The 21,687-nt window shown below is 42.3% G+C and overlaps 1 protein-coding gene across 1 annotated transcript in view; it reads left to right on the top strand.

Moving 5' to 3' along the window:
- Positions 1–17,194, top strand: part of PM20D1 (peptidase M20 domain containing 1) — a 45,911-nt gene extending 28,717 nt beyond the window's left edge. Inside the window, exons 11-13 of the mRNA XM_044676117.1 lie at positions 10,992–11,160; positions 15,471–15,570; positions 16,548–17,194. Coding sequence (XP_044532052.1) covers positions 10,992–11,160; positions 15,471–15,570; positions 16,548–16,677 — 399 coding nt within the window. The 3' untranslated portion in view covers positions 16,678–17,194. The remainder of the gene's footprint in view (positions 1–10,991; positions 11,161–15,470; positions 15,571–16,547) is intronic.
- The last annotated feature ends 4,493 nt before the right edge of the window (positions 17,195–21,687 follow it).

The raw sequence follows: 21,687 nt of genomic DNA, 5'->3' as shown, positions 1-21,687 counted from the left end.
ACCTGGACAGAGAGGCAACATGGCATAGGAGATGGGGGCAAGGGGGCAGGGGGAGGGGGGGCAGGAAGAACTAGTTTCAAGTCCTGTTTCTATCCTATAATGCACTGTATAACCCTGGTCAGGCACTTAATTTCTCAGTGCCTCCAGGTAACTCTCCCAAACCCTATTAGTCAGTCAGTCAAAAAATGCTGGTTAAGTATCTAGAAGGAAAGGCAAAAAAGCAACCCCAGCCCTAGAGGGAGAGACAACTTGTAAGTAAATAAAACTATACATAGATAAATATTAAATAATAAATATGTAGACACAAACACATGTGTGTGTGCATGTATACAAGAAAAACTGGGCACAACAAATGACTAAAAAACAAACATATACACGTACCCATGTATATCTATACAGGCACATACACATATGTGTGTATACACACATATGTGCATGTGTTTGTGTTGTAGTGTTAAATGTATGGTGGAGTTCTGATATTACATGCATGCAATTTCTATTTACACATGTAGATATGTACGTGTAATATAAGTTGTATACACACTACATGTCAAGTATTATTATAAATAACATGATGTTAGAAATTATGTAATTGTATATGATATAATAGAAATAATTATGATTATATATAACTATTATAATAATGAAAACTACTATATGAAGGTATACATTGTAATGCAAGGATGCAACAGAAGCTTTTGCTCTTGCAAAAGTCAACTGTAAACAGCCCTGGCAGTTAAGTCTTAGAATCTTCACAAAAAGTCAGTTGGAGTCTGAGGCTTGAAGAGAGCTGAAGTTCCAACTGAAGCTCTGCTTTTGGCTTTGGGCTTGGGCTTGGCCTGTGCCTTTGTCTCTGGGCAATTTGAACCTAGCTGATTTCTCTGGACCTCTCCCTGACCTCTCCATATTACATTCCTGTTTATATTCCCTGAATTTCCTTTTGGGCTCTGGGAGGAAGGGTGGTTTTAGTGATTAGACATTTGTGGATTTAGTTTTCTGTAGGCAAGTAGGACATCTTTAAATCAAGCTATCCCTTATTTTATTGATCTAGTAATTGCCTTACTTTAAAGCAGTCAAATCTTCCTAACTGGGAGGGCAGGTTCTCTCAGTCTAACCCTCTCCTGTGGCCCTTCCCCCACCTTCAGCTTTCTCTCTAGTGGTTGTTACAAAACCCTAAACCCCTCTCTCCTTCTGATTAACCCTGATATTAATAAATCCCCTTTGTTACTTACTCAAAGCCTCTGGTGAATCATTGTATCGAAAATTAAGGCAAGGGCTAAAGAGGGAAGGATTTCTTTTCTTTTTATTTCTTGAAGGAACTTTGGGCATCCATCTTGGTAGGAAGTCCTTACCCAAGACTTCCTGCAGGCATCAGTTTGACTGGCAGTAAGGAGCCCTCTCGACTCCTCCCTCAAGGGACTTTAGAAACTAACAAGAGAAGCCCTCTAGCCAGATTTAAACATTTCTGACTGGCCCAACTCCTTTGTGTATATAGAGATACCTTTCCTGCCTTGGAGGGTTCAGCCTATCTTCCCCAGTGTCCTCTGTCTCTAGCCTCCTGTGACTAGCCTGTTTGAACAGACCTCCTGAATACTCACATCTACTCCTTACCATCCAATATACCACCTCATTCATCCCTTCCCTAAACTCAGCTATCCCCTTCATTTCTCCTCCCTATCACCTCATCCACCTTTATCCCTCCTTTTATCCAGAGTATACCTCACATCTATATAACAATATATGTAGGTTGTTTACACACTATATAGTAAATATTATTGTAAATAGTAACTAATATAATAATAGAAAGTATGTAATTATATATTATGCAATAGAAATAATTAAGATTATCTATAATTATTATATAATAATAACTATTATTATATATGGGTGTGTATATATATAACACTATGTAGTTTCTATACATACTGCATATAAAAACTATTATATATAATAACTTTTAATAGAAATAATAGAGGCACAGTAGATAAAGCACTAGTGGCAGGAAGACCTGAGTTCAAATCTGGATCCCTGTGTGTGTGTGTGTGTGTGTGTGTGTGTGTGTTTGTGACCCTCAGCAACTCACTTCATGTCTGTCTGCCTCAGTTTCCTCATCTGTAAAATGAGTTGGAGAAGGAAATGGCAAATCAGTCTAGGATCTTTGCCAAGAAAACCCAAAATGAAGTCACAAAGAGATGGCACCACTGAAATGACTGGATGACAACTTCATACATACCTATAGAGCAATATACATGTACAGTACATGTAGACACTTGTACAGATATAACATATGTGTGCAAATATGTGTGTGGTGTGTCATATGCACATACATGATGTACACAGAGTAGATGGAAGGTGTCCTCTGAACCTTTCAGAGCAGCTGCCCTTCTCCACTGGTAGAGGGAGTTTCCTCATCATCCTTCTCTACGCCAGTGAAGTCACAGAGCAGCCAAACAAGACAAAACCAAGGCCAGCTCCCTGCCCTGGATCTGTTAAGGAACATCAGTGGGTGACTACAGTGTGGGGAGAGATATCACCACACACAAAACTGGGCTCAGTTTGGAATCCCAAGACCTGATTTCAAATCTCGTCTCAGCTACTTAGGACTGATGTGAACTGGGCAAGTCACATCCCCGGGATTTAATTTTCTCCTTTGTAAAATGATGGAGCTGGACTATGTCTGAGGTCTCTCCCAGCTCTAAAACCATGATTCTTGAGGCAGTATGGTGCAGCAGGGAATAGGCAGAACCAAAAATCCAGACTTCTAGTCTTGGCTTTGCCATTTACCCACTGTGTGACTTTGGGAAATTCTCTTAATTGCTCTGAGCCACAGTTTCTTCCCCTATAAAATGGGAACAATGATGTTATGGTGAAAAGTTATTTATAAATCTGACCTCAAACACATTCTATCTGGGTGACCCCAGGCAAGTCACTTAACCCCTACTGCCTAGCCCTTACACTCTTTTGCCTTGGAACTGATACACAGTATTAATTCTAAGACAAAAGGTAAGGGTTTTTTTAAAAAATAGAACAAGTAATAGTAGTGAAAGGCAAAAAAAAAAAAAAAAAAAAAAAAAAAAAAAAAAACCCAGAGCAGCTGCCCTCAAGAGACTCACATTCTAACATTTTAAAGTATTTCCCCATCTAATTTTTGTTTATTTATTTGTTTGTTTTGACCCCACAATATAGTAGAGTTGATTGACTGTACAAATGGGGAAACAGGTTTAGCCTTTTGCCTAGAGCAGTGATGGAGAACCTATTAGAGGGGTGGGCGATGTCCTCGGATGTATGTGGAGAGGGGGAGGGGAGCAGCCCACCCCACCACCCATCTCTCTGACTTTCTAGTAGCGAACTCTGTACTGGGACAATGAGGCATATGCCCACAGAGAAAGCTCTGAGTGCCCCCTCTGGCACATGTACCGTAGGTTCATCATCACAGCTCTAGAGACCCACGCTAGAGAGCAGTCTCACTGGAACTCAGACCCCCACCCCAAGGGGTATTCATAATCTCAGGAAATCCCAGCATTCCCCCAACTTGGGATCTTTCCACTAATTCCCCTCCGCCCTAGCATCATTGTGGCCCTTTCCAAAGGCATGTTTTCCACCCAGCTGGAGCCTTTCCCTCATGACCATGGAAATATCTCCCTGGATTTGGCTCTCCTCCATGCCTATGCCACAGGGCCTTCCTTCCTAAGCTCATTAGTACGAATCTCTCTGGAATTCTCATGTGAGGTTCTTCCTTACCACCACCACCCCCTTGGCATCTGGGGAAAGCCCTCATTGTCTAAAAACCCCCAAGCCAGTACTCTAAGGCTGTTCTTTCCCCAAACCAGCTCCTAAAAGCACCAGAAAAAAATCTCTCAAGCACTCTAAAGGAACAGCTAGGTGGCTCAGTGGACAGAGCACCTTCAGGAGATCCTGGGTTTGAATCTGACCTCGAAACTTCCAAGCTATGTGATCCTGGGCAAGTCACTTAACCCCATTTGCCTTGTCTTTGCCCTTCTAAAAATAAATAAATACAATAAAATAAAGTGCTCTAGAATCAGTCACTCTTATATAGGTGTAGAAGAATTTGCACTACAAAATTAGGCAGCTGGGTGATAAAATAAAGAAAGCTTTGGGCTTGGCTTGAGGAATACTTGATTTCAAATCCTGCCTCAGACCCTTAATAACTCTTTTACCCTCTCTCAGCATGTTTCCTCTTTTTTTTTTTTTTAATCCTTATCTTCTGTCTTAGAATCAATACTGTATATTGGACCCAACACAGAAGAGCAGTAAAGGCTAGGCAAGGGGGGTTAAGTGACTTGCCCAGGGCCACACAGCTAGGAAGTGGCCAGATTTGAACCCAGGATCTCCCATGTTAGGTCTGGCTATCTAGTTGGCCCCAGGATCAGTTTCCTTTTCTGTACAAGGGAGTTATTATGTTATAACCCACCTCAGAACTGTTTTGAGGATTAAGTGATGCTATAGGGACCGCACTTGACAAATCTTGAGTACTACGTAAATGCCAGCAACAAAGGAGTTCCACAATGGCTAGCATCATGTTACACAATGATTCATAGTATGATTACTCAAGAATCTACAGTTGTTGTTGTTGTTCAACAATATCCAACTCGTCATGACCCCATTTTGTTTTTTTTTTTTAGCAAAAGTACTAGAATGGTTTGTCATTTCCTCCTCCAGTTTATTTTACAGAAAAGGAAACTGAGGTAAACAAGGCTTAAGTGACTTGTCCAGGGGTCACACAGCTAATAAGTGGCCAGATTTGAACTCATGTCTTCCTAACTCCAGGCCCACTGCTCTATCCATGCACCCACCAGCTGCCCAGAATCTACATTATTATGACTTTGTTATTATTATTATTCCTCATATTGGATGTGTGCATTTCAGCTTTAAGTTGGATTATTCATACTCATAGATTCTAAAGGCAGGAAGCGTCTTTAGAGGTCTTATGACTGTAGATAAAGAAAGCAAAGCCAAGAGAAGTGTTTTATCATTCAGTAAGGATTATGTCTTCCTCTCTTGTGATATGTTATAGATCCTGTGGGGTGGGCAAAAGAGGAATAAGAAGAGGTTACTGGGAAGCCAACTTACGCTCAAAATATGGAAAACCTTTTTATTAAAGCTATTCAAGAATGGAATGTGCCACTTTGGGAGATGGTGAAACCCACTCCCTATCATTAGAAGTATACAGACCAACAGCGGATGACTTGTGGTTTGCAGAAAAGTGTTAAACTCAAATAGAATCTGCATCCCTGTTGTCCGTATATTGATTTAGAAGACCACAAATTAACATTATCTATGTCGTATTGTCCTTTTAATCATTTTATTAAAAATTGCCCAGTTACATTTTAATCTAGGTCAAGAGTTTGCCAGTTTTGAATTTGACACATCTGCTGTAGAGGAAACTCTTCCATAGGGTGAGAAATGGGGTTAGATGACCAAATGTGCCCTCCCATCTCTCAAGATTCTATAAGATGTTACCTCTGCCTTTAAGGAGTTGACAGGCTAGTGCCACAGGTTCAGAACTGAAAAGGCCCTGAGGATTCATCTACTCTGAACCTCCCATTTTACAGATCATTAACACCCAAAAAAAGAAATGTGACATAACATTGGAGACTCGTAGATTTGGAATTCAATGGTATCTCCTAAACCATCTATTCCAACTCCCTCATTTTACAGATGAGGAAACTAAGACCTAGAGAGATAAAATATCCAAAGTCACACACTCAATAGCAAAGTTCAGATTATACTCAGAACCCCAGCCTTGAACCCTGGGTCTCTTTCAACTGCATCACTCTGATTCTCTCATGGCAAGTTAGTGGGAGGAGGAAGGAATAGGGGCTAGAATCCAAGTTTCCTGAGTCCTAGTTCATTACTTTTCTCATTATCCTCTGGTTAGAGGAAAGCAGTTATGCATAAAATGCAATTAGAGACCAATACAAAGCTCCATGACTTCTGTATTGCATTTTAGGAGTGCTAGAGCAGTTCTAGAGATGGAGAGCCCAAGGCCCTTCCTTTACCTGGAGGACTCCACCTATCTCATCTCTCATTACTCCCTCCATTCCATCTGGGAGAATCTCCTTACTCTCTAAATAGCTTGCCTCCTCCCTCTTCTATGTCTTTGCAAGGAACTTTCCATTTACTTGAAGGATCTCTCACCAACTGTCTGCCAGTCCAGAAAACCTGCCGTGGTCCACTCCAGCTACCCCAACCTACACTTTATCCATCTCTTCGGTCTTCCTTGATTTGGTTTGCACTGTATTCCTATTCTCTTCCACGCAAACCCCCAACTTTTAGTGAAATGAAGGTTTCTATTTCTATTTCCCAAGTATCTGGGACAGGGCACACATAGAGGAGTACCTGCCCCAGGGGAGCATCTAGCCTTATGGCCCTCTCACACAAAATATAGATCAGGTGAGGCTGGTGTAAATAAAGGGGCACTGAGAAAGGCAAGAAGAATTTGTTTAGCACCTACTAAGTGGTTTACAAATATTCTCATTTATAGGGGGCCATGCCTCTATATGATTTTTTGGGGTCCTGAGCGGCGTGGTGGCATAGGATGGTTAAAGCAGGAGAAAGAAAATGAGAACAACTAGACTAGTGGTTAGCCCATGCTGTTCCAAAGTCTGTGGGCTTGGGAGTTTATTATATACTGGTTTCAAACAAAGAACACAGCTATGAAGGGGTAACAGATCATACATAACCCATTAAAGTCTAAAGAGTAAAGGTATAAGTACCAAGACAATGGCCAAATTCCAACCATCAATTAGTGGGGATAATTCTGGGAGAGGAAATATCCCAGGGAGATGCTCACCAGTCAAATCCTAAAGGAGCCAGTTCTAATATGAATATGCACTCTTATCTAATTAACATTTGTTAGGAAAGGAATCATTAACTCAGTAGATGCTGGTCTGCCACTTCAAAGCTCTCCAATAAGAATTGTAAAAAAGGTGGGGATCAAAGACTGAGTCAAAAGAGGAGCCTCAGATTTTTATCTTAGATGGCCCATTCAGTCTGCATCCTGACATGCAGTGCAGAAAATCATACACACAGTTTTACTTGCTGATGATTTTGTAATGGGATCCAGATAAAATATCTGTTACAGACTCTGTTTCTCTAAATGACTCCTAATAGCCTTCTTGGAGGGATCAAGTTGATTTTGGATTAACCTACCTGCTGGTACCAGAGCCTTTTGGGGCTCAGGTGACCAGGACCAAACACAAAGACTGCCTCAGCCTGGATTGGTCACGTAGGGAATCCAGATAACAGGCCCTAAATTTGATCCTATTTCTCCAAAGGCTTTAATACATAGAACGGCTTCCCACACTCATTTGTTTCATTTTGTGGACACTACAACTTTAGGAGGTAGATGCTATTATTATCTCCATTTTATACTTAAAGAAACTGAGACAAATAGGGGTTAAATGACTTGCCCAGGATCATACAGCCAGGAAATAAGTGAGGTCACATTTTACTTAGGTCTTCCAGATACCAAGGCCAGTGCTCTATCTACTAGGCTACCTAGCTATACCATAAAATGAGTGCAAACTAATTGTAGCTGAATTAGGATAGAATATCTGGGTCATAGGACCATAGATCTATAGCTTGTAGTGATTTTGGAAGCCATTAAGTCCAGCCCTCTCATTTTATAGAAGAGGAAACTAAGGCTAAAAGAGCTTAAGTGACTTGCCCAACGTCACATGTACATAGCTGCTAACGAGAAGCTGGGTTGAAAGGAGGGAGTTGAGACAAGATAAATGTGTTGGGTTTTGAGCCAACACATCTGGGATGGACTCCTGGCTGCTTGCTACCTTGTGTCACTTGAGGCAAGTCACTTAATCTCCAGGAGTCTTAAGAAGGGGCTGGACTAGATGACCTCCAAAGTTCTTTCCAGCTCTAGATTTATGATCCTTGAGGATAAAAGATTAGAGAAATAAGGCAGCTGGGTTTGGATGATTCAATGAGGACATCTCCCTGGACCAAGCTATTATTCATGCTTGGGACAGAAGTTGGACAGGGCATCTGCCTTCCATGGGGGTGGGGGATGGAGGAGTTTGCTAGGATAATGTTCTCAAATTCTGCCTCACTGGAGAGAATCCAAGCCATCTTGGCGACCTCTAAGTGTAAAGCAATTCCTCCCTTCTCAGAGACAGTCTCAGATCAGGAACATAGCCATAACCAAAGAGTGCAGCCCCTGAAAGGAGGAATGAGATATGGATCCCCCAAACATCTCCTGGGCCCATCCCAGGGTAGTTCCATTGGGCTTCCCAACAGATTTCACTTCTTGGACACTCCCTAGGATTAAATCCTGTCAGCTTTCTCCCATCACACTCACCTTAGAGTGTGACTGCCTTGGGTTACAAGCTCTGATAACCCCACACCAAGTGCTATCAGTTACAGAGAGAAGAAGCAAGGAACATCTCCCCCAGTTCCTGCCTTGACTGCTGAGATCATTTTCCTGGTTCTATATGTAGCTGATTACAAACAGGAAGCAGGGACCCCCAGGGAGGGGAAATAGGATTATGTGAACCTTTAATCACTAATATGAGACACCCATGGACTAGACAGGTCCTTTAGAGTTCCTCATGTCCATCTGCCTTCCTCAAGGTGAGACAATGCCACCACCGCCCACCTCCAATCCAAAGAAACAAGAGTCTCTCTCCACTCTCTCCTTTCTCCCTCCCAGAAAAGAGTATGCCACAATCACTCCCAACCACTTAGTCGTTGGTTATAAACCATTAGAAGTTTGTCTGGATGTCCGATCCAAATTCTCCTCCATCCCCTCCTCCCCGTACTCCACCGTCATCTCTGGCTCATTGCTTTTCTTTGTACCCTCAGGAAGGATCAGGAAGGAACAGCTGTTTGCTCCCATCTGCCAAAAACTCTATTTGGAATTTACAGAATGCTTGAATTGGAAAAGACCTGAGGCATCATATAGTCTAGTGATGGGCAAACTATTCCCCTTGGGCCAGATCCAGGCCTTAGTTTGCCCATCACTGCCTTAAGCAATTCCCTAATAACTACAGCTGGATGTGGGGGTTTACTGATTAGGGAATTGCTTAAGGGAGTGATGAGCAATCTACAGCCTAGATCTGGCCTGAGGGGAATAGTTTGCCCATCACTGACTAGTCCAAACTTAATCTGAACAGGAATTTCCCTCTACAACACCCCTAATAAGCCTGGCCTGAAAAAGGATTGAACAGCTGTCACTCAAATCAGTGACTGGGAACTACTCAGTGATAGAGAACTCTCTTGCCCTTGAAAGGAAGTTTTTCCTTGCATCATGCCAAAATGCTTTCACAATTTTTGCCCATTAGCTGCTCACTGGGATCCCCATTTTGGTCAAGATCATAAGATGGTAGATTTAAAGGTACAAAAGGACCCTCAAGGTCTTCTGGTTCAACCTCATTTTGCAGATAAGGAAACTGAGGTTCAGAGATGTTAAGAATTACTCAAGAGGTTAGCCATCTTATAGAAAATGAAATTTCCCCTGTGACCTAGAGATAACGGGTTAGCGCCGAATGAGGTCAAGAGAAGCTGCTAAGGAGGAAGGAAGGTTACTAGACTGGAATAGGGAAGAGTGTCAGTAACAGGGCTCCAACATTTTTCGAGCTACCAGGCATGGGGGACTAGATTTGTGGATCAAAGATGGGAATGGAGAGGAAAGAAGAAAGGAACAAACATTTATTAAGCATCACTGTGCTAAGCACTTTACAAAAATTTTCTCATTTGATCAGTGGAGCAACTACTGGCACAGTAGATACAGCCCAGGGCCTGACATTAGGATAGACCTGAGTTGAAATCCAGCCTTACTTATTTACTAGCAGTGGGACCCTGGGCAAGTCACTTAACCCCTGTTTGCCTCATTTTCCTCATCTGCAAAATGGAGATGATAGCATCTACCTCAGAGTTGTTGTGAAGAACAAGTGGGATCATAATAGTAAAGCATTTAGCACATTGCCTGGCATATAAAGAGCACTATATAAAAGTTAACTGTTATTATTCAGTCAACCAAGGATGTCCAGATGCTGTATGTGAGCATAGCAAGTGCTGAGTTCCCTGTTATGGGAAGGCTACCAGCAGAAGCTCAATTGGTGGTCACAGATCTTATAAAGATGATTCATGTTTGCTATTGGTTTGGACTGGACAACCTCTAAGATCCTTTCCAACTTAATGATTCTGAGATACCTGGATTCCCATTCCTCCGTTCTCTTTTGATCACAAAAGAAGGATTCTGGAAATTGGTCAGTTCACCTGCCAGGTCTTACACCTAATGGTAAATATGTGAGGAAGTTATTTCTTGCATCTCACTTAAGCCTATCAAGTTCCAGTCCTTATTGCCGAGATTGTGACCCATAATTACCTAATCATTTGTCCACACCTTAGAACTAATCGGCTGGTGTTATCTGGGTTTTTTTCACTGGCTGTCCTGATATTCCTGGAATTCATTCCCTCCTCATCTCTGCCATTTGGCTCTCCTAGCTTCCTTCAAGCCCCAGTTCCTAGCTTCCTTCAAGCCCACCATAATGTTCATACCTTCTCTCAGTTGATTATTTCTAATTTATCCTGTATGTTTCTTGTTTGTATATAGTTGTTTAGCCTGAGTGCCTTGAAGAGGATTGTCTTTTGGCTCTCCCTCTCCCCACCTCTTAGCACAGTAACCATCATATAATAGGCATCTATTGAGTCATACACAGAAACTGGATCCCTGTTCATCTTTGGTACCCACCTCCTAGGGGCTCCCAATTCTGTTAGAATGTGAGCTCTTTGTCCATTTCATTTTTTGTCTTTGTACCACTGGGGCCTGCCAAAGCCCAGAGTACAGAGTAGACACTTCAAAAACGTTTTGTTTTGTTTTGTTTTGTTTTTTAAGTAAATGGTTACTGATTGAATAATTGACTCAGTCTTTCAGCAGCTAAAAAAAAAAAAAATTGTTTGGATTCCAGGGTCCTTGGGTGGGAATCCTAATTCCATTATGTTTCCTTCAAAAGGTGCTGGAGATTATCCAGAATACTGTGGCTGATGACCGAGTCAAGTATCAAGTGCTCTCTGCCTTTAACCCCCTCCCCATGAGTCCCTATGACAGTGATGCCTTTGGCTACCAACTTCTCAGAAGGACCATAAGAGATGTCTTCCCAGAAGTCACTGCTGTTGTCCCAGGTAATGACTTCACAAGGGGTGACCATTTGGCAAGGTGGCCAGGAATGGTTTCCTATCTGACTTCCCTTTCCCCTCACCCTTACTCCAGCTGTTCATGCCTGGAAACAGCTGGCTGCCTTCCTCTCTTCCTCCCCTGCCCAGCTGGATCTTTCAACCGTAACTTTTCTCCTATCAGAGTGCAAGGAAGAAAGCAAACAGGAAAGAGACAGAAACAATAAATCCCACCAGTCATTCTGGAGACAGGAGAAGGGGGAGAACTGCTTTTGCTCACATGAGGGAGCAGTTCTTGCTCCGCCTGAGCATCAGTCTCCTCAAGGTTAAGAACTAGCTAGATGAACCATGCAGTTAGGTTTGGAATTCTGTAGCCTGCAAGAAGCCTCCCCACATTGACCCAAACCCACCATCCCTTCCTAAGGTTCTATCTTCTTCCTTCTTTGACTCATAGCAAAGATACTAGAGTAACAAATTTAATTATAGGCAGGACTTCTTCAGAAAGCACCTACTATGTTCAGAGCAGTGGATTTGGTGCTAAATCAGATCTGCTCACTGCCGCCACGGAGCTAGTAGAGAAGGACATAAAAACATCACTCTTCTTTAAAAACCCTTACCTTCCATCTTAGAAGCAATACCATGTATTGGTTCCAAGGCAGAAAAGCAGTAAGGGCTAGGCAATAGGGGTTAAGTGACTTGCCTGTGGTGACACAGCTAAGAAATATCTGGAGTCAGATTTGAACCCAAATCTCTCATCTCTGGGCCTGGCTCTCAATCCAAAATAATTTTAATGCTACTGCAAATTTCATATCCAACACTATTTACATGATCATGGGCAAATCACATATTTTCCAGGCTTCAGTTTCCTCATCTATAAAATGAGGATGAGTATCAATACTATTAACTTTACTGAATTTTTATGATATATCAAGCATTAGGAAGACATGAAAGCATTTCACACACATTTGGTTTACTTTATGAACCTGGCAAATCACTTAATCTCTCTTCACTCCCAAGCAACTATCTAAGAAATGGGGTTGCCAAACATATAAGATTTTATAATGATAAAGAGAATCTCCTCACTTAAAGTTCCCTATGTTAATGAAATCATGAGTCCTCTACAAAATATGGGAAAATACAACATTATATACAAAATGGAGTGCTTTGTGATCAATGGGAACAAGGGACGGATTCAAGGAGGAAGTAACCCTTGAATCTGGCTTCCTCTCCAGGAGGATGCCAAGAATGAGACTACCAGGAAATTCTTCATCCCCTTTCTGGGTTGATTTTGCAACTCTCAGCTATAGTGGTCTTCAAAAAGAGATATAGGGAGAGAGATTTTTGAGGGGAAATCTACAAAAATTACTGCAGCTGAGATGGTCAGTGGATCATCTGTCCTAAATCTGATATTCAAGAGGTTAGCATCTCTCCTTTCTTCCCCCTCCACCCTCAACATTTCAGGAGATAAAACTTATTTAGCTTTCCCCCAAATGCAGTAACTAGGCATTAGATTTTAGAGTGAGGGGTTAAGGAATGGCACACTATATTTGCTAGTTTTTTTCTTTTTTATTTCCATATTATTCATTTTTGTAAGTGAATAGTCTTATAAAACCAAAACCTGTTATGTAGAGGATGGCAGCATGGAATCCCTGCAAAATACAGGGTCAGCCTCCAGAATTCCAGGGGACCCCCCTGGAGAACTTTGGGTGAGGGGACCCTGTATTTTGCAGGGATCCCATGTTGCCATCCTCTACATAACAAACCCCAAATCATATAGCCAAATAAATACATGATGAATCTTGTTTTCACCTTCATTACTACTCCATTCTTTTTCATAAGCCCCTCAGAATTGTCCTGGATCATTGTACTGTTGTTAGTAGCAAAGTCTATCACATCTGATCATTCCACAATATTTCAGTTACTGTGTACAATGTTCTCCTGGTTCTGTTCATTTCACTCTGCATCAGTTCAAGTAGGTCTTTCCAGCACTTTCTGAAATCCTCCATTTCATCATTCCTTATAGCACAATAATATTCCATCACTATCATATACCACAATTTGTTCAGCCATTCCCCAACTGAAAGATGTCCTTTAGTTTGAAATTCTTTGCCACCACAAAGAGAGCAGCTATAGATATTTTTGTTCAAACAGGTCCTTTCCCATTTTTTTTATCACTTTGGGATAAAAATCTAGTAGTGGAATTATTGGATCAAAGGGCAGACGGTCTATTATAGCCCTTTGGGCATAATTCCAAATTGCCCTCCAGAATGGGTAGACCAAGCCACAACTCCATCAGCAATGCATTAGTGTCCCAATTTTGCCACATCCCCTCCAATGTTTATTATTTTCCTTTCTGTCATACTGGCCAATCTGCTAGGTGTGAAGGGGAACATCAGAGTTGCTTTAATTTTCATTTCTCTGATCAAGAGGGATTTAGAACGTTTTTTCATATGATTATTGATAGCTTTGATTTCTTCATCTGAAAACTGCCTATTCGTAGCCTTTGACAATATGTTTGCTAATTTACAATAGAGTTTATATAACCTTAAGGGTTACTTTGTAAAAGTTAGAATTTTAAGGTTTGCAAGGCACTTAACAAGTTTGATCTTCACAACCCCGGGAGGGAGGTACTGTTATTATCCACATTTTACAGATAAGGAAATTGAGGCAGAGAGAGGTTAAGTGATTTTCCCAGGGTCACACAGCTATCTGAGGCTGGATTTGAATTCAGATCTTCTTAACTCCGAGGCCAGCACTCTATCCACTATGCCAGCTAGCCTCTTTTTTTAATGATCTTAAGGAGAATTTAATAGTTAATTCAATTCTATCTGATGAAATACTTATTAAATAGCACCTACATAGAGGGCACCATGCCTAAGCCTTGAGAGAGATGCCAACTTTAGATAAGACAAGGTCCAGCCCTCATGGATCTTATAGTCAAGTAGCTGGAGATAATTATAATTTATAAATGGCACATAATAAATGCATAAGAGAGACGTGAACGAGGTACTTTGTGAATTGTGAGGGGAAAGAGATCATTACTTCCTAGGGGATCCCTTAAGGAGGTGCTATTTCTGTTGAGCTTTAAAGGATGGAAAAGAATTCAGTAGCTGAGAAATTGCAATAGTTAGAGTCTAGATATAGGGAGGAAAGGTGCAAGCAGAAACACGGAATAGAGTGGGAGGGGGTACAAAAGGAGGTGCAAAGCATTGCAAGTTGTTCCCTTTGCCTCAGAGCAGAGATTCTTAACCTTTTTGGTGTGATGGATCCTTTTTTAAAAAATAACATTTATCAATATTCATTTTTTTGAAAAGTTAACATGGTTACATGATTCATGCTCCTACTTTCCCCTTCACCCCTCGCCCTCCCCCCACCCCTGGCTGATGCGCATTTCCACTGGTTTTAACATGTGTCATTGATCAAGACCTATTTCCAAATTGTTGATCATTGCATTGGTGTGGTAGTTTCCAATCAGAATCCCCTATCATGTCTACCTCATCCCATGTGTTCAAGCAGCTGCTTTTCTTCTGTGTTTCCACTCCTGCAGTTCTTCCTCTGAATGTGGGTAGCATTCTTTTCCATAAATCCCTCAGAATTGTCCTGGATCATTGCATTGCTGCTAGTCCATTACATTCTATTTTACCACAGTGTATCAGTCTCTGTGAACAACGTTCTTCTGGTTCTGCTCCTTTCACTCTGCATCAATTCCTGGAGGTCTTTCCAGTTCACATGGAATTCCTCCAGTTTATTATTCCTTTGAGCACAATAGTATTCCATGTGATGGATCCCTTTGGCAGTCTGGTAAAACCTAGGGACTTTCTCGGAATACTTTTTTTAAATGCATAAAATAAGTTAGAGAGGATTACAAAGAAAAACCAATTATGTTGAAATAGTTATTTAGAGAGAGAGAAAAGAGATTCTATATATTTACATATGATGTTATACATATTTTATATATGTACATATATAAACTCTTACTTTCCATCTTAGAACTTATACTAAATATCTGTTCCAAGGCAAAAGTACAGTAAGGGCTAGGCAATTGAGGTTAAGTGACTTGCTCAGGGTGACACAGCTAGGAAGTATCTGAGGTCAGATTTGAACCCAGGTCCTCCTATCTCTATCCACTGAACCTGGAGCTGCTCATATATATATATATATTTAAACAGATTCACAGTCCCCAAGATTAAGAATCTTTATCTGGAGAGAAATTATATGAGAAAAAGATAGAAATAGGAATGGCAGAATGACTACAAATTCCTAAGAATTTCTGGCAGGTCTCTGCCATGACTGCTGTCCCTTTTGTTTCTCTTCTCCAGGAACTTGTATTGGCAACACTGATGTCCGACACTATGCTAACATCTCCACAGGCCTCTATCGATTTAATCCTGTCATTTTACAGCCACAGGGCTTCAAAAGGTGAGTGGAGCAAGACGGGTCCAGGGGATGATGAGGAGTATTTCCCTTGACCTGCCTACCCTCATTATGAACTAAGAGAGCATAAAGTATTATAAAAGCAAACCTGGATAGCCCAGCTAACTGTCCTTTGTCCCAGGATTTTCCCCCTTCCAGCATTTTCTAGCACTGACACTAAATTCTCTAGGAAAGGAAATCATTTAGTGATGCATTCATTTAGCAAACATTTATTGAATACTGTGGTACAGTAGAAGACATATTGAATTTGAAGGCAGAAAACCTGGGTTCAAATCATAGATTAGTCACTGAGTAATCTTAGGTAAGGTACTCCTTCAAGATCTACATCTATTTTTTCCCTAAAGCCAATAATATTCAGAAAGGTGAATCGTTTTATATAGAATTCATATTCCTATATGTGCTAATCACTATAGGGAATAGAAAAATGAACAAAAACTGGTCCTTGTCCTCATAAAGCATCTTATTTATTTTAAGAGTCTAGTTGAGTAGAAAGAGTCCAGGGAATCACAATTCTTTTTTTAATTTAATTTAATATTTATTATTGTGCGAAACACACTTCTATATTGATCACTCTTGTAAGAGACCACATTCTTACAAAACCAAAAACCTCAAAATAAAACTGTAAATACACTGATATGAAAGATAGTTTGCTTTGATTTGCATCCATTCTACTCAACAGTTCTTTCTCTGGAGGTGGAGAGCAGAGAATTACAATTTTTAAGATCTAATATCAGTTCTGCTTTTAATCCACTAAAAGCTAGATTATATAAAATCTCTGGGTCTCTTTATCAACAAAACAAGAAGTTTTTTCTGCTTTTTGTCACTTCACAGGGGTCCAAAAAGAGTTCCTTCCTGGTCCTTCTCCTTCTCTGGGGACCTGGAGCCTCAAGAGGACTCTGTAATATTTGGGTTAGAACAGATACTAAAGTAATATGGCCCATCTCTCCATATCTCTTTCCCAGTTTCCATGGCTTAAATGAGAAGATCTCCATCCAAGCCTATGAGACCCAGGTAATGTTCCTGTTTGAACTGATCCAGAATGCAGATGTTGAGAAGGTCCCTGTACCCCATTCTGCCACCCATGAGCTGTGAAAGGAAGGTGACTATCTCCATCCATCTGGATACTAAGCCTTCCTCCAAAGTGGCCAGCCTCTAAGCTGGGATGGGGAGGGAGAGGTGTGAACATTATTTTACAGAAGACTTTTGGACTAACTCATGAGAGATCACCTTCCTACCACAACTTCAGATTTGTCCATGAGCAGAGGGTCAGTGATGGAGAGGAGAGACGAAAAGAGGCAGTGATTGCCTAATCCCCAAGATCTCCTGCCCCATTTGCTCACCCACCATCACCACCATGGAGTATGCCTCTCCCAGATCCCTTTGCTGATTTTCAAGCCTGGGCACCTGAGTTAGCAAAGGGCAATCTTAAAACTCAAAGTCAAATATTTTTTCTATGGAAAATGTTCATTTGTAGGCATTAATACTTAGCCCTTTATACACAACTTCTATTATATCCTTTCCTCTGTCGTTCTGACCCCAAGATCCCCAGTTTCTGACTCTCTCATACTTTCCTCCCCCCACGCTCTCTCTGCCTCTCTATCTCTCTGCCTCTCTCTCTCTCTCTCTCTCTCTCTCTCTCTCTCTCTCTCTCTCTCTCTCTCTCTATCTCTCTCTCTCTATCTCTCTCTCCCTCCTTTCCTCTCTCTCTCTCTCTTTGTGTCTCTCTCTGTCTCTCTCCCTCTCTCTCTTTCTCTCTCCCTCCCCGCCTCCCCTCTCCTTTGCCCTCTCCCCCTTGTGCTGGAAGAAACTCAAATATTAAAGGAGCCAAACCAAAGTGAAATGAAATAAACTGATCAGACACAGTAGCTCAATCCCTGAGAAAATGGGCTCTGCTTCTGGTCACTCTTTGGGGAAACAAAGGCCTGGCTCTGGCCAAGGGACTCCCAAAGTGGGGAGGGTGACTAGGAACAGGGAGCAGCAAGGGGAGGAGGCAATGGGACAGGCGGAGACTGGAACCTGAGTGAGGCCTAATTCTTGGGCCCGAGAGGGAAAAGGGCCTCCTGTCCTTGGGCTGCCCCCAGCTCCCCTGGGTCGTTCTCCTCCCTCCCACTTGGCCTGCAGGCCTGTTCCTTCCACTGCTGCCCCTGCCCTCCGCACCCCTGCCAGTGCTAATCTGCGGAAACATTCCCCTGGCACGGCCCCACAGCCCCCCTGCTTTGTACTCCCAGAGGGGAGGGTCCAAGTGCCCTCATGGCCCCAGCCTCTCTGCCCAGCCGCTAGCCAGCAGGGCCCCGGCCCTGGCCCAGCCCCATGGCCTGATTGAGTTTGATCAAAGGCAGGGGGAAGGGTGCTCTGGGGTCTGGGGAGAAGAAATGGGATTTATGATAGATTTTCATTTAGAAGATGAGACAAGGGTGGAAGGAGGCTGTTGGCCTCTGTTAGGGGAAGGGAGGAAGCTCGGAACAAATTGGAATCCGTTTCCATGACAACCAGGTGGGGGGCCTGCAAGCCCTGGTGCTGTTTGGCCTGGTTTAGGAGCTGCTCTTTGTGGATCACTGGGTCGTTAGGGTAAAGGAGGGAAGTGCAGAGGGGGCTGGGCTAAGGGAAGCTCTCTTTATTTGAGCCAAGCCCAGAACTTCCCTGGGGTCAGTGGACAGGATTGCCAGAAACTCTTCAGAGCTCCAGTGGACCAAGAGATGATACCAGCTTCCTCCTCTTGCCCATCCCCTGCACTCGGTCCCTCCGTCCTGTCACCCTGTCCTCCCTCCCCTACTCCTTTGGACTATTTCTTTGGCATTCGACCTAAAGGGAGTCCAGTTAGAGTAGAAAATGTAACGCAATCCAGAGTCAGGTAGCACCTGCGTATTCTCCATGAGACCAAGTCACGGAACCCTCTGGGACTCAGCTTCTTCATCTGTGAAACGGGAAAGCTGGACTAGAGGAGGGGTTCTTAAACTTTGTGTGTCACCAAATCTTTTGGCAGACTTGTGAAACCTATGGACCTCTTCTCAGAGTTAAAATGTTTAAATCACTAAAGTGAATATTAAATTTCCTTTAGAGATTAATGAAAATAAAGATGCCATTTGCTTCCATCCAAGTTCTGCGACTCCTAGAAATCTGTGGGGATATGTGGACCCCTAAGTTAACAACCTTTGGAAGAGAGGATCTCTAAGAGCAAAGGTGAAGGAATTGACTTGAATAGGTTTTTTTTCCCCTTAATTATTTGGATTTCTGTTTTTTAGGGACACGTCACACGGGGGTTTCAGTGCCAACCTTGGCTCTTATACAGTTGAAAGAGTCCTAGGCAGCCAGGACTGGGAGTGAGACCCAATGTCTAGTGATTGTGCCCCAGTGGAAATGCTCAAGGACAGGATTGAAAAAGGTTGCTATAGGGGGACAGCTGGGTAGCCCAGTGAATGGAGAGTCAGCCTAGAGACAGGAGGTCCTGGGTTCAAATCTGTCCTCAGACATTTCCTAGCTGTGTGACCCTGGGCAAGTCACTTAACCCCCTTTGCCTAGCCTTTATCTCTCTTCTGCCTTGGAACTGATAACTTGGCATCTGTTCTAAGACAGAAGGTAAGGGTTTAAAAATAAGAAAAAGAAAGAAAAAAGAAAAAAGGCTGCTGTGCTCTAGGACTTGATACTGGCCCTTCTCTTCTTCCCTATGGCCCACCTTTGTCCTAGCATCACTGTAGAGCCTCCACAAGCCACTGTCCTCTTTCCTTCAAGCTCCTCTTGATTTCCTCCTCTAGGGGGTGTAAGGCTTTCTTCTCCAGCTTAGCATGGGTTCAGCAGGTTCTTGGATCCAGTCCCTGAAAGTGGGGGGATGAGGACTGGATGAGGATTGGAGCCCGGACAAAATATATGAGAAAGGCTGCTAGGGGAGACACCTCTTGCTCTCCCCCTAGTTTGAGAAAGGACGCTCTCTGGCCCCAGAGGAATGTTTTCTGAGCTCCGACCCTAGGAGTGAAAGGCTTGAGAAGGGGGTGTGTGGAAAGGAAGGAGGAACTGCAAATTCTGGCTCAAAGAACACAGACATTCCAATCCCACAGGCTCCCTGAGAGCTCATACTTAGAAATGCTCCAGCCAAAGCCCTGGCCCAAAATGACATGAGCCAATGAGGACCTGATTAGGACTGGGGAACCATATCGGGTTACCCCCACCCACCCCTCTTACTGCCCCAAATAAAGATTAGATGTGTCATGGAGAGGTCCACCTTCTTTGGGCTCTTTAAGCATACAGAAGTGGTTTTAGCCTCTTATCAACACTTAAAGGGGAGGGGGCCAAAGGGGGAGATAGAGCACACAGGCTCAAGGAGAGTTAACAGTCCTGGAAAATTGGAGCCCCTTGTTGATGGAGGTTTGGCCCCAACTCAAAAGATCAACCTACTCAGTCTCAAGCTGTTCCCCTTGCTAAGGACAACAATGGCAGCCAAGTCAGTCTGTCAATACCATCCACATGCCCATTCTGCACATAGGACTATGGCTAATCCTAGGGAGACAGAAAGAAAGGGAAGACAGTCCCTGCCTCCAGGGAACTTAAATCCAACTCAAGTGACTCATTCTGGGCCACAGATGAACCTCGGATCACTAGTTAGAAGTAGAAAGGAGAAAGGTCATGGGACAAAAAGACTCTATAGCTTTTTATGACTGGATAGGAAAATAGGGACTGGAGAGGGACAAGACCTGTTGATTTTGTTGGCATAGGAAAGTCTCAGGAGAGGAGGCTTCAAAGGTTTGAGTCAGGCTTGGGAACCCTAGGATTTTCCAAAAAAACAATCCTCAATTCTGCATTTTTCTAAAGCTTTATTTAAAAGTCAATCAATTGACATTTACTAAGTTCCTACTATGTGCCAGAAACTGTGCTAAGCACTGAGAATAGATAGACAAAAAAAAAACAAAAAAAACAGTTCCAGCCCTCAAGGAACTCCCAATCTACAGTGGGGAGACTACATAAAATAACTGTGTACAAACCAGATATATACAGGATAAACTGGAGACAATTTCATAGGGAAGGCACTAAGATGAAGGAGAGCTAGGAAAGGTTTCTTGCAGATGGTGAGACTTCAGCTAAGGCTTGAAAGAAGCCAGGGAACCTACGAGACTGAGATGAGAAGGGAGAGAATTCCAGATATGGAGAACCACCAGGGAAAACATTCAGAGTTGGGAGGTAGAGGCCCTAATGTGAGAAAGGGGACCAGTATCACTGGACTATAGATTTCTTGGAACAAAGGAAGGAATAAGAAGATTAAAAAGGGAGGAAGGAGTTTAGGTTACAAAGAGTTTTAAAAGTCAAACAAGGAACTTTATACTTGATCCTGGAGGTAAATGAGAGCCATGGGAATGTGTTGAATGGGGTGCAGTGATCCGGTCAGGCTTGCATTTCAGGAAAGTCAATTTGAAAGCTCAGCAAAAGACAGATTGAGGAGGAAAGAGATTTGTGGCAAAGAAACCAACCTCAAAAGTGAAGAAAAATTGGATTGGATTATATATGTTTTCCCCTTCTAACTCCAAGATTCTATCTATGCTTCTTGAGATCATCAAACAAAGTTAGCTTTGTTGTTACATCTTTTAGATGATTTTATATTGTCTTGGGAGACACCTTTGGAAGAAAATCTTTAAAGCCATCATATTGCTATATAAAATATTATGCTTTTGAGGCTGACGCTTCTGTATCAGATTTTTTCCTCAATGAGAAAACCTAGAATATCTTTCACAAAGGGAGACAGAGCATAATTTGTAACACACATACCATTTGTAAATGAGACTGTCCAAAATTTCAAAGGACAAAATCTAAGCCATACACAAACATAAGGGAAAAAATGCTCCAATCACTAATGGGTAGACAAGTTCAAATGAAAGCACTTTGAGGTTCCACTTCATACCCATCAGTTTGGCAGAAATTACCAAAGAAGGGAAATAGCCATCATTGGAGGGAACTTTGGGAAATAAGTACATTAATATACTATTGTGAAATAGTCTAGGTATCCTTGAAAGTAATTGGAAACCAAGGCCCCAAATTCACCAAACAGTACATCCCCCTTGATCTTGGGAGATCACTGTTATGCTGTACCCCAAAGAAATAAAAAAAAGGAAAGAACCC

Source organism: Gracilinanus agilis, chromosome 4 (assembly GCF_016433145.1).
Source record: "Gracilinanus agilis isolate LMUSP501 chromosome 4, AgileGrace, whole genome shotgun sequence".
NCBI lineage: Eukaryota > Metazoa > Chordata > Mammalia > Didelphimorphia > Didelphidae > Gracilinanus > Gracilinanus agilis.
This window is presented reverse-complemented; position numbering and strand designations above follow the sequence as displayed.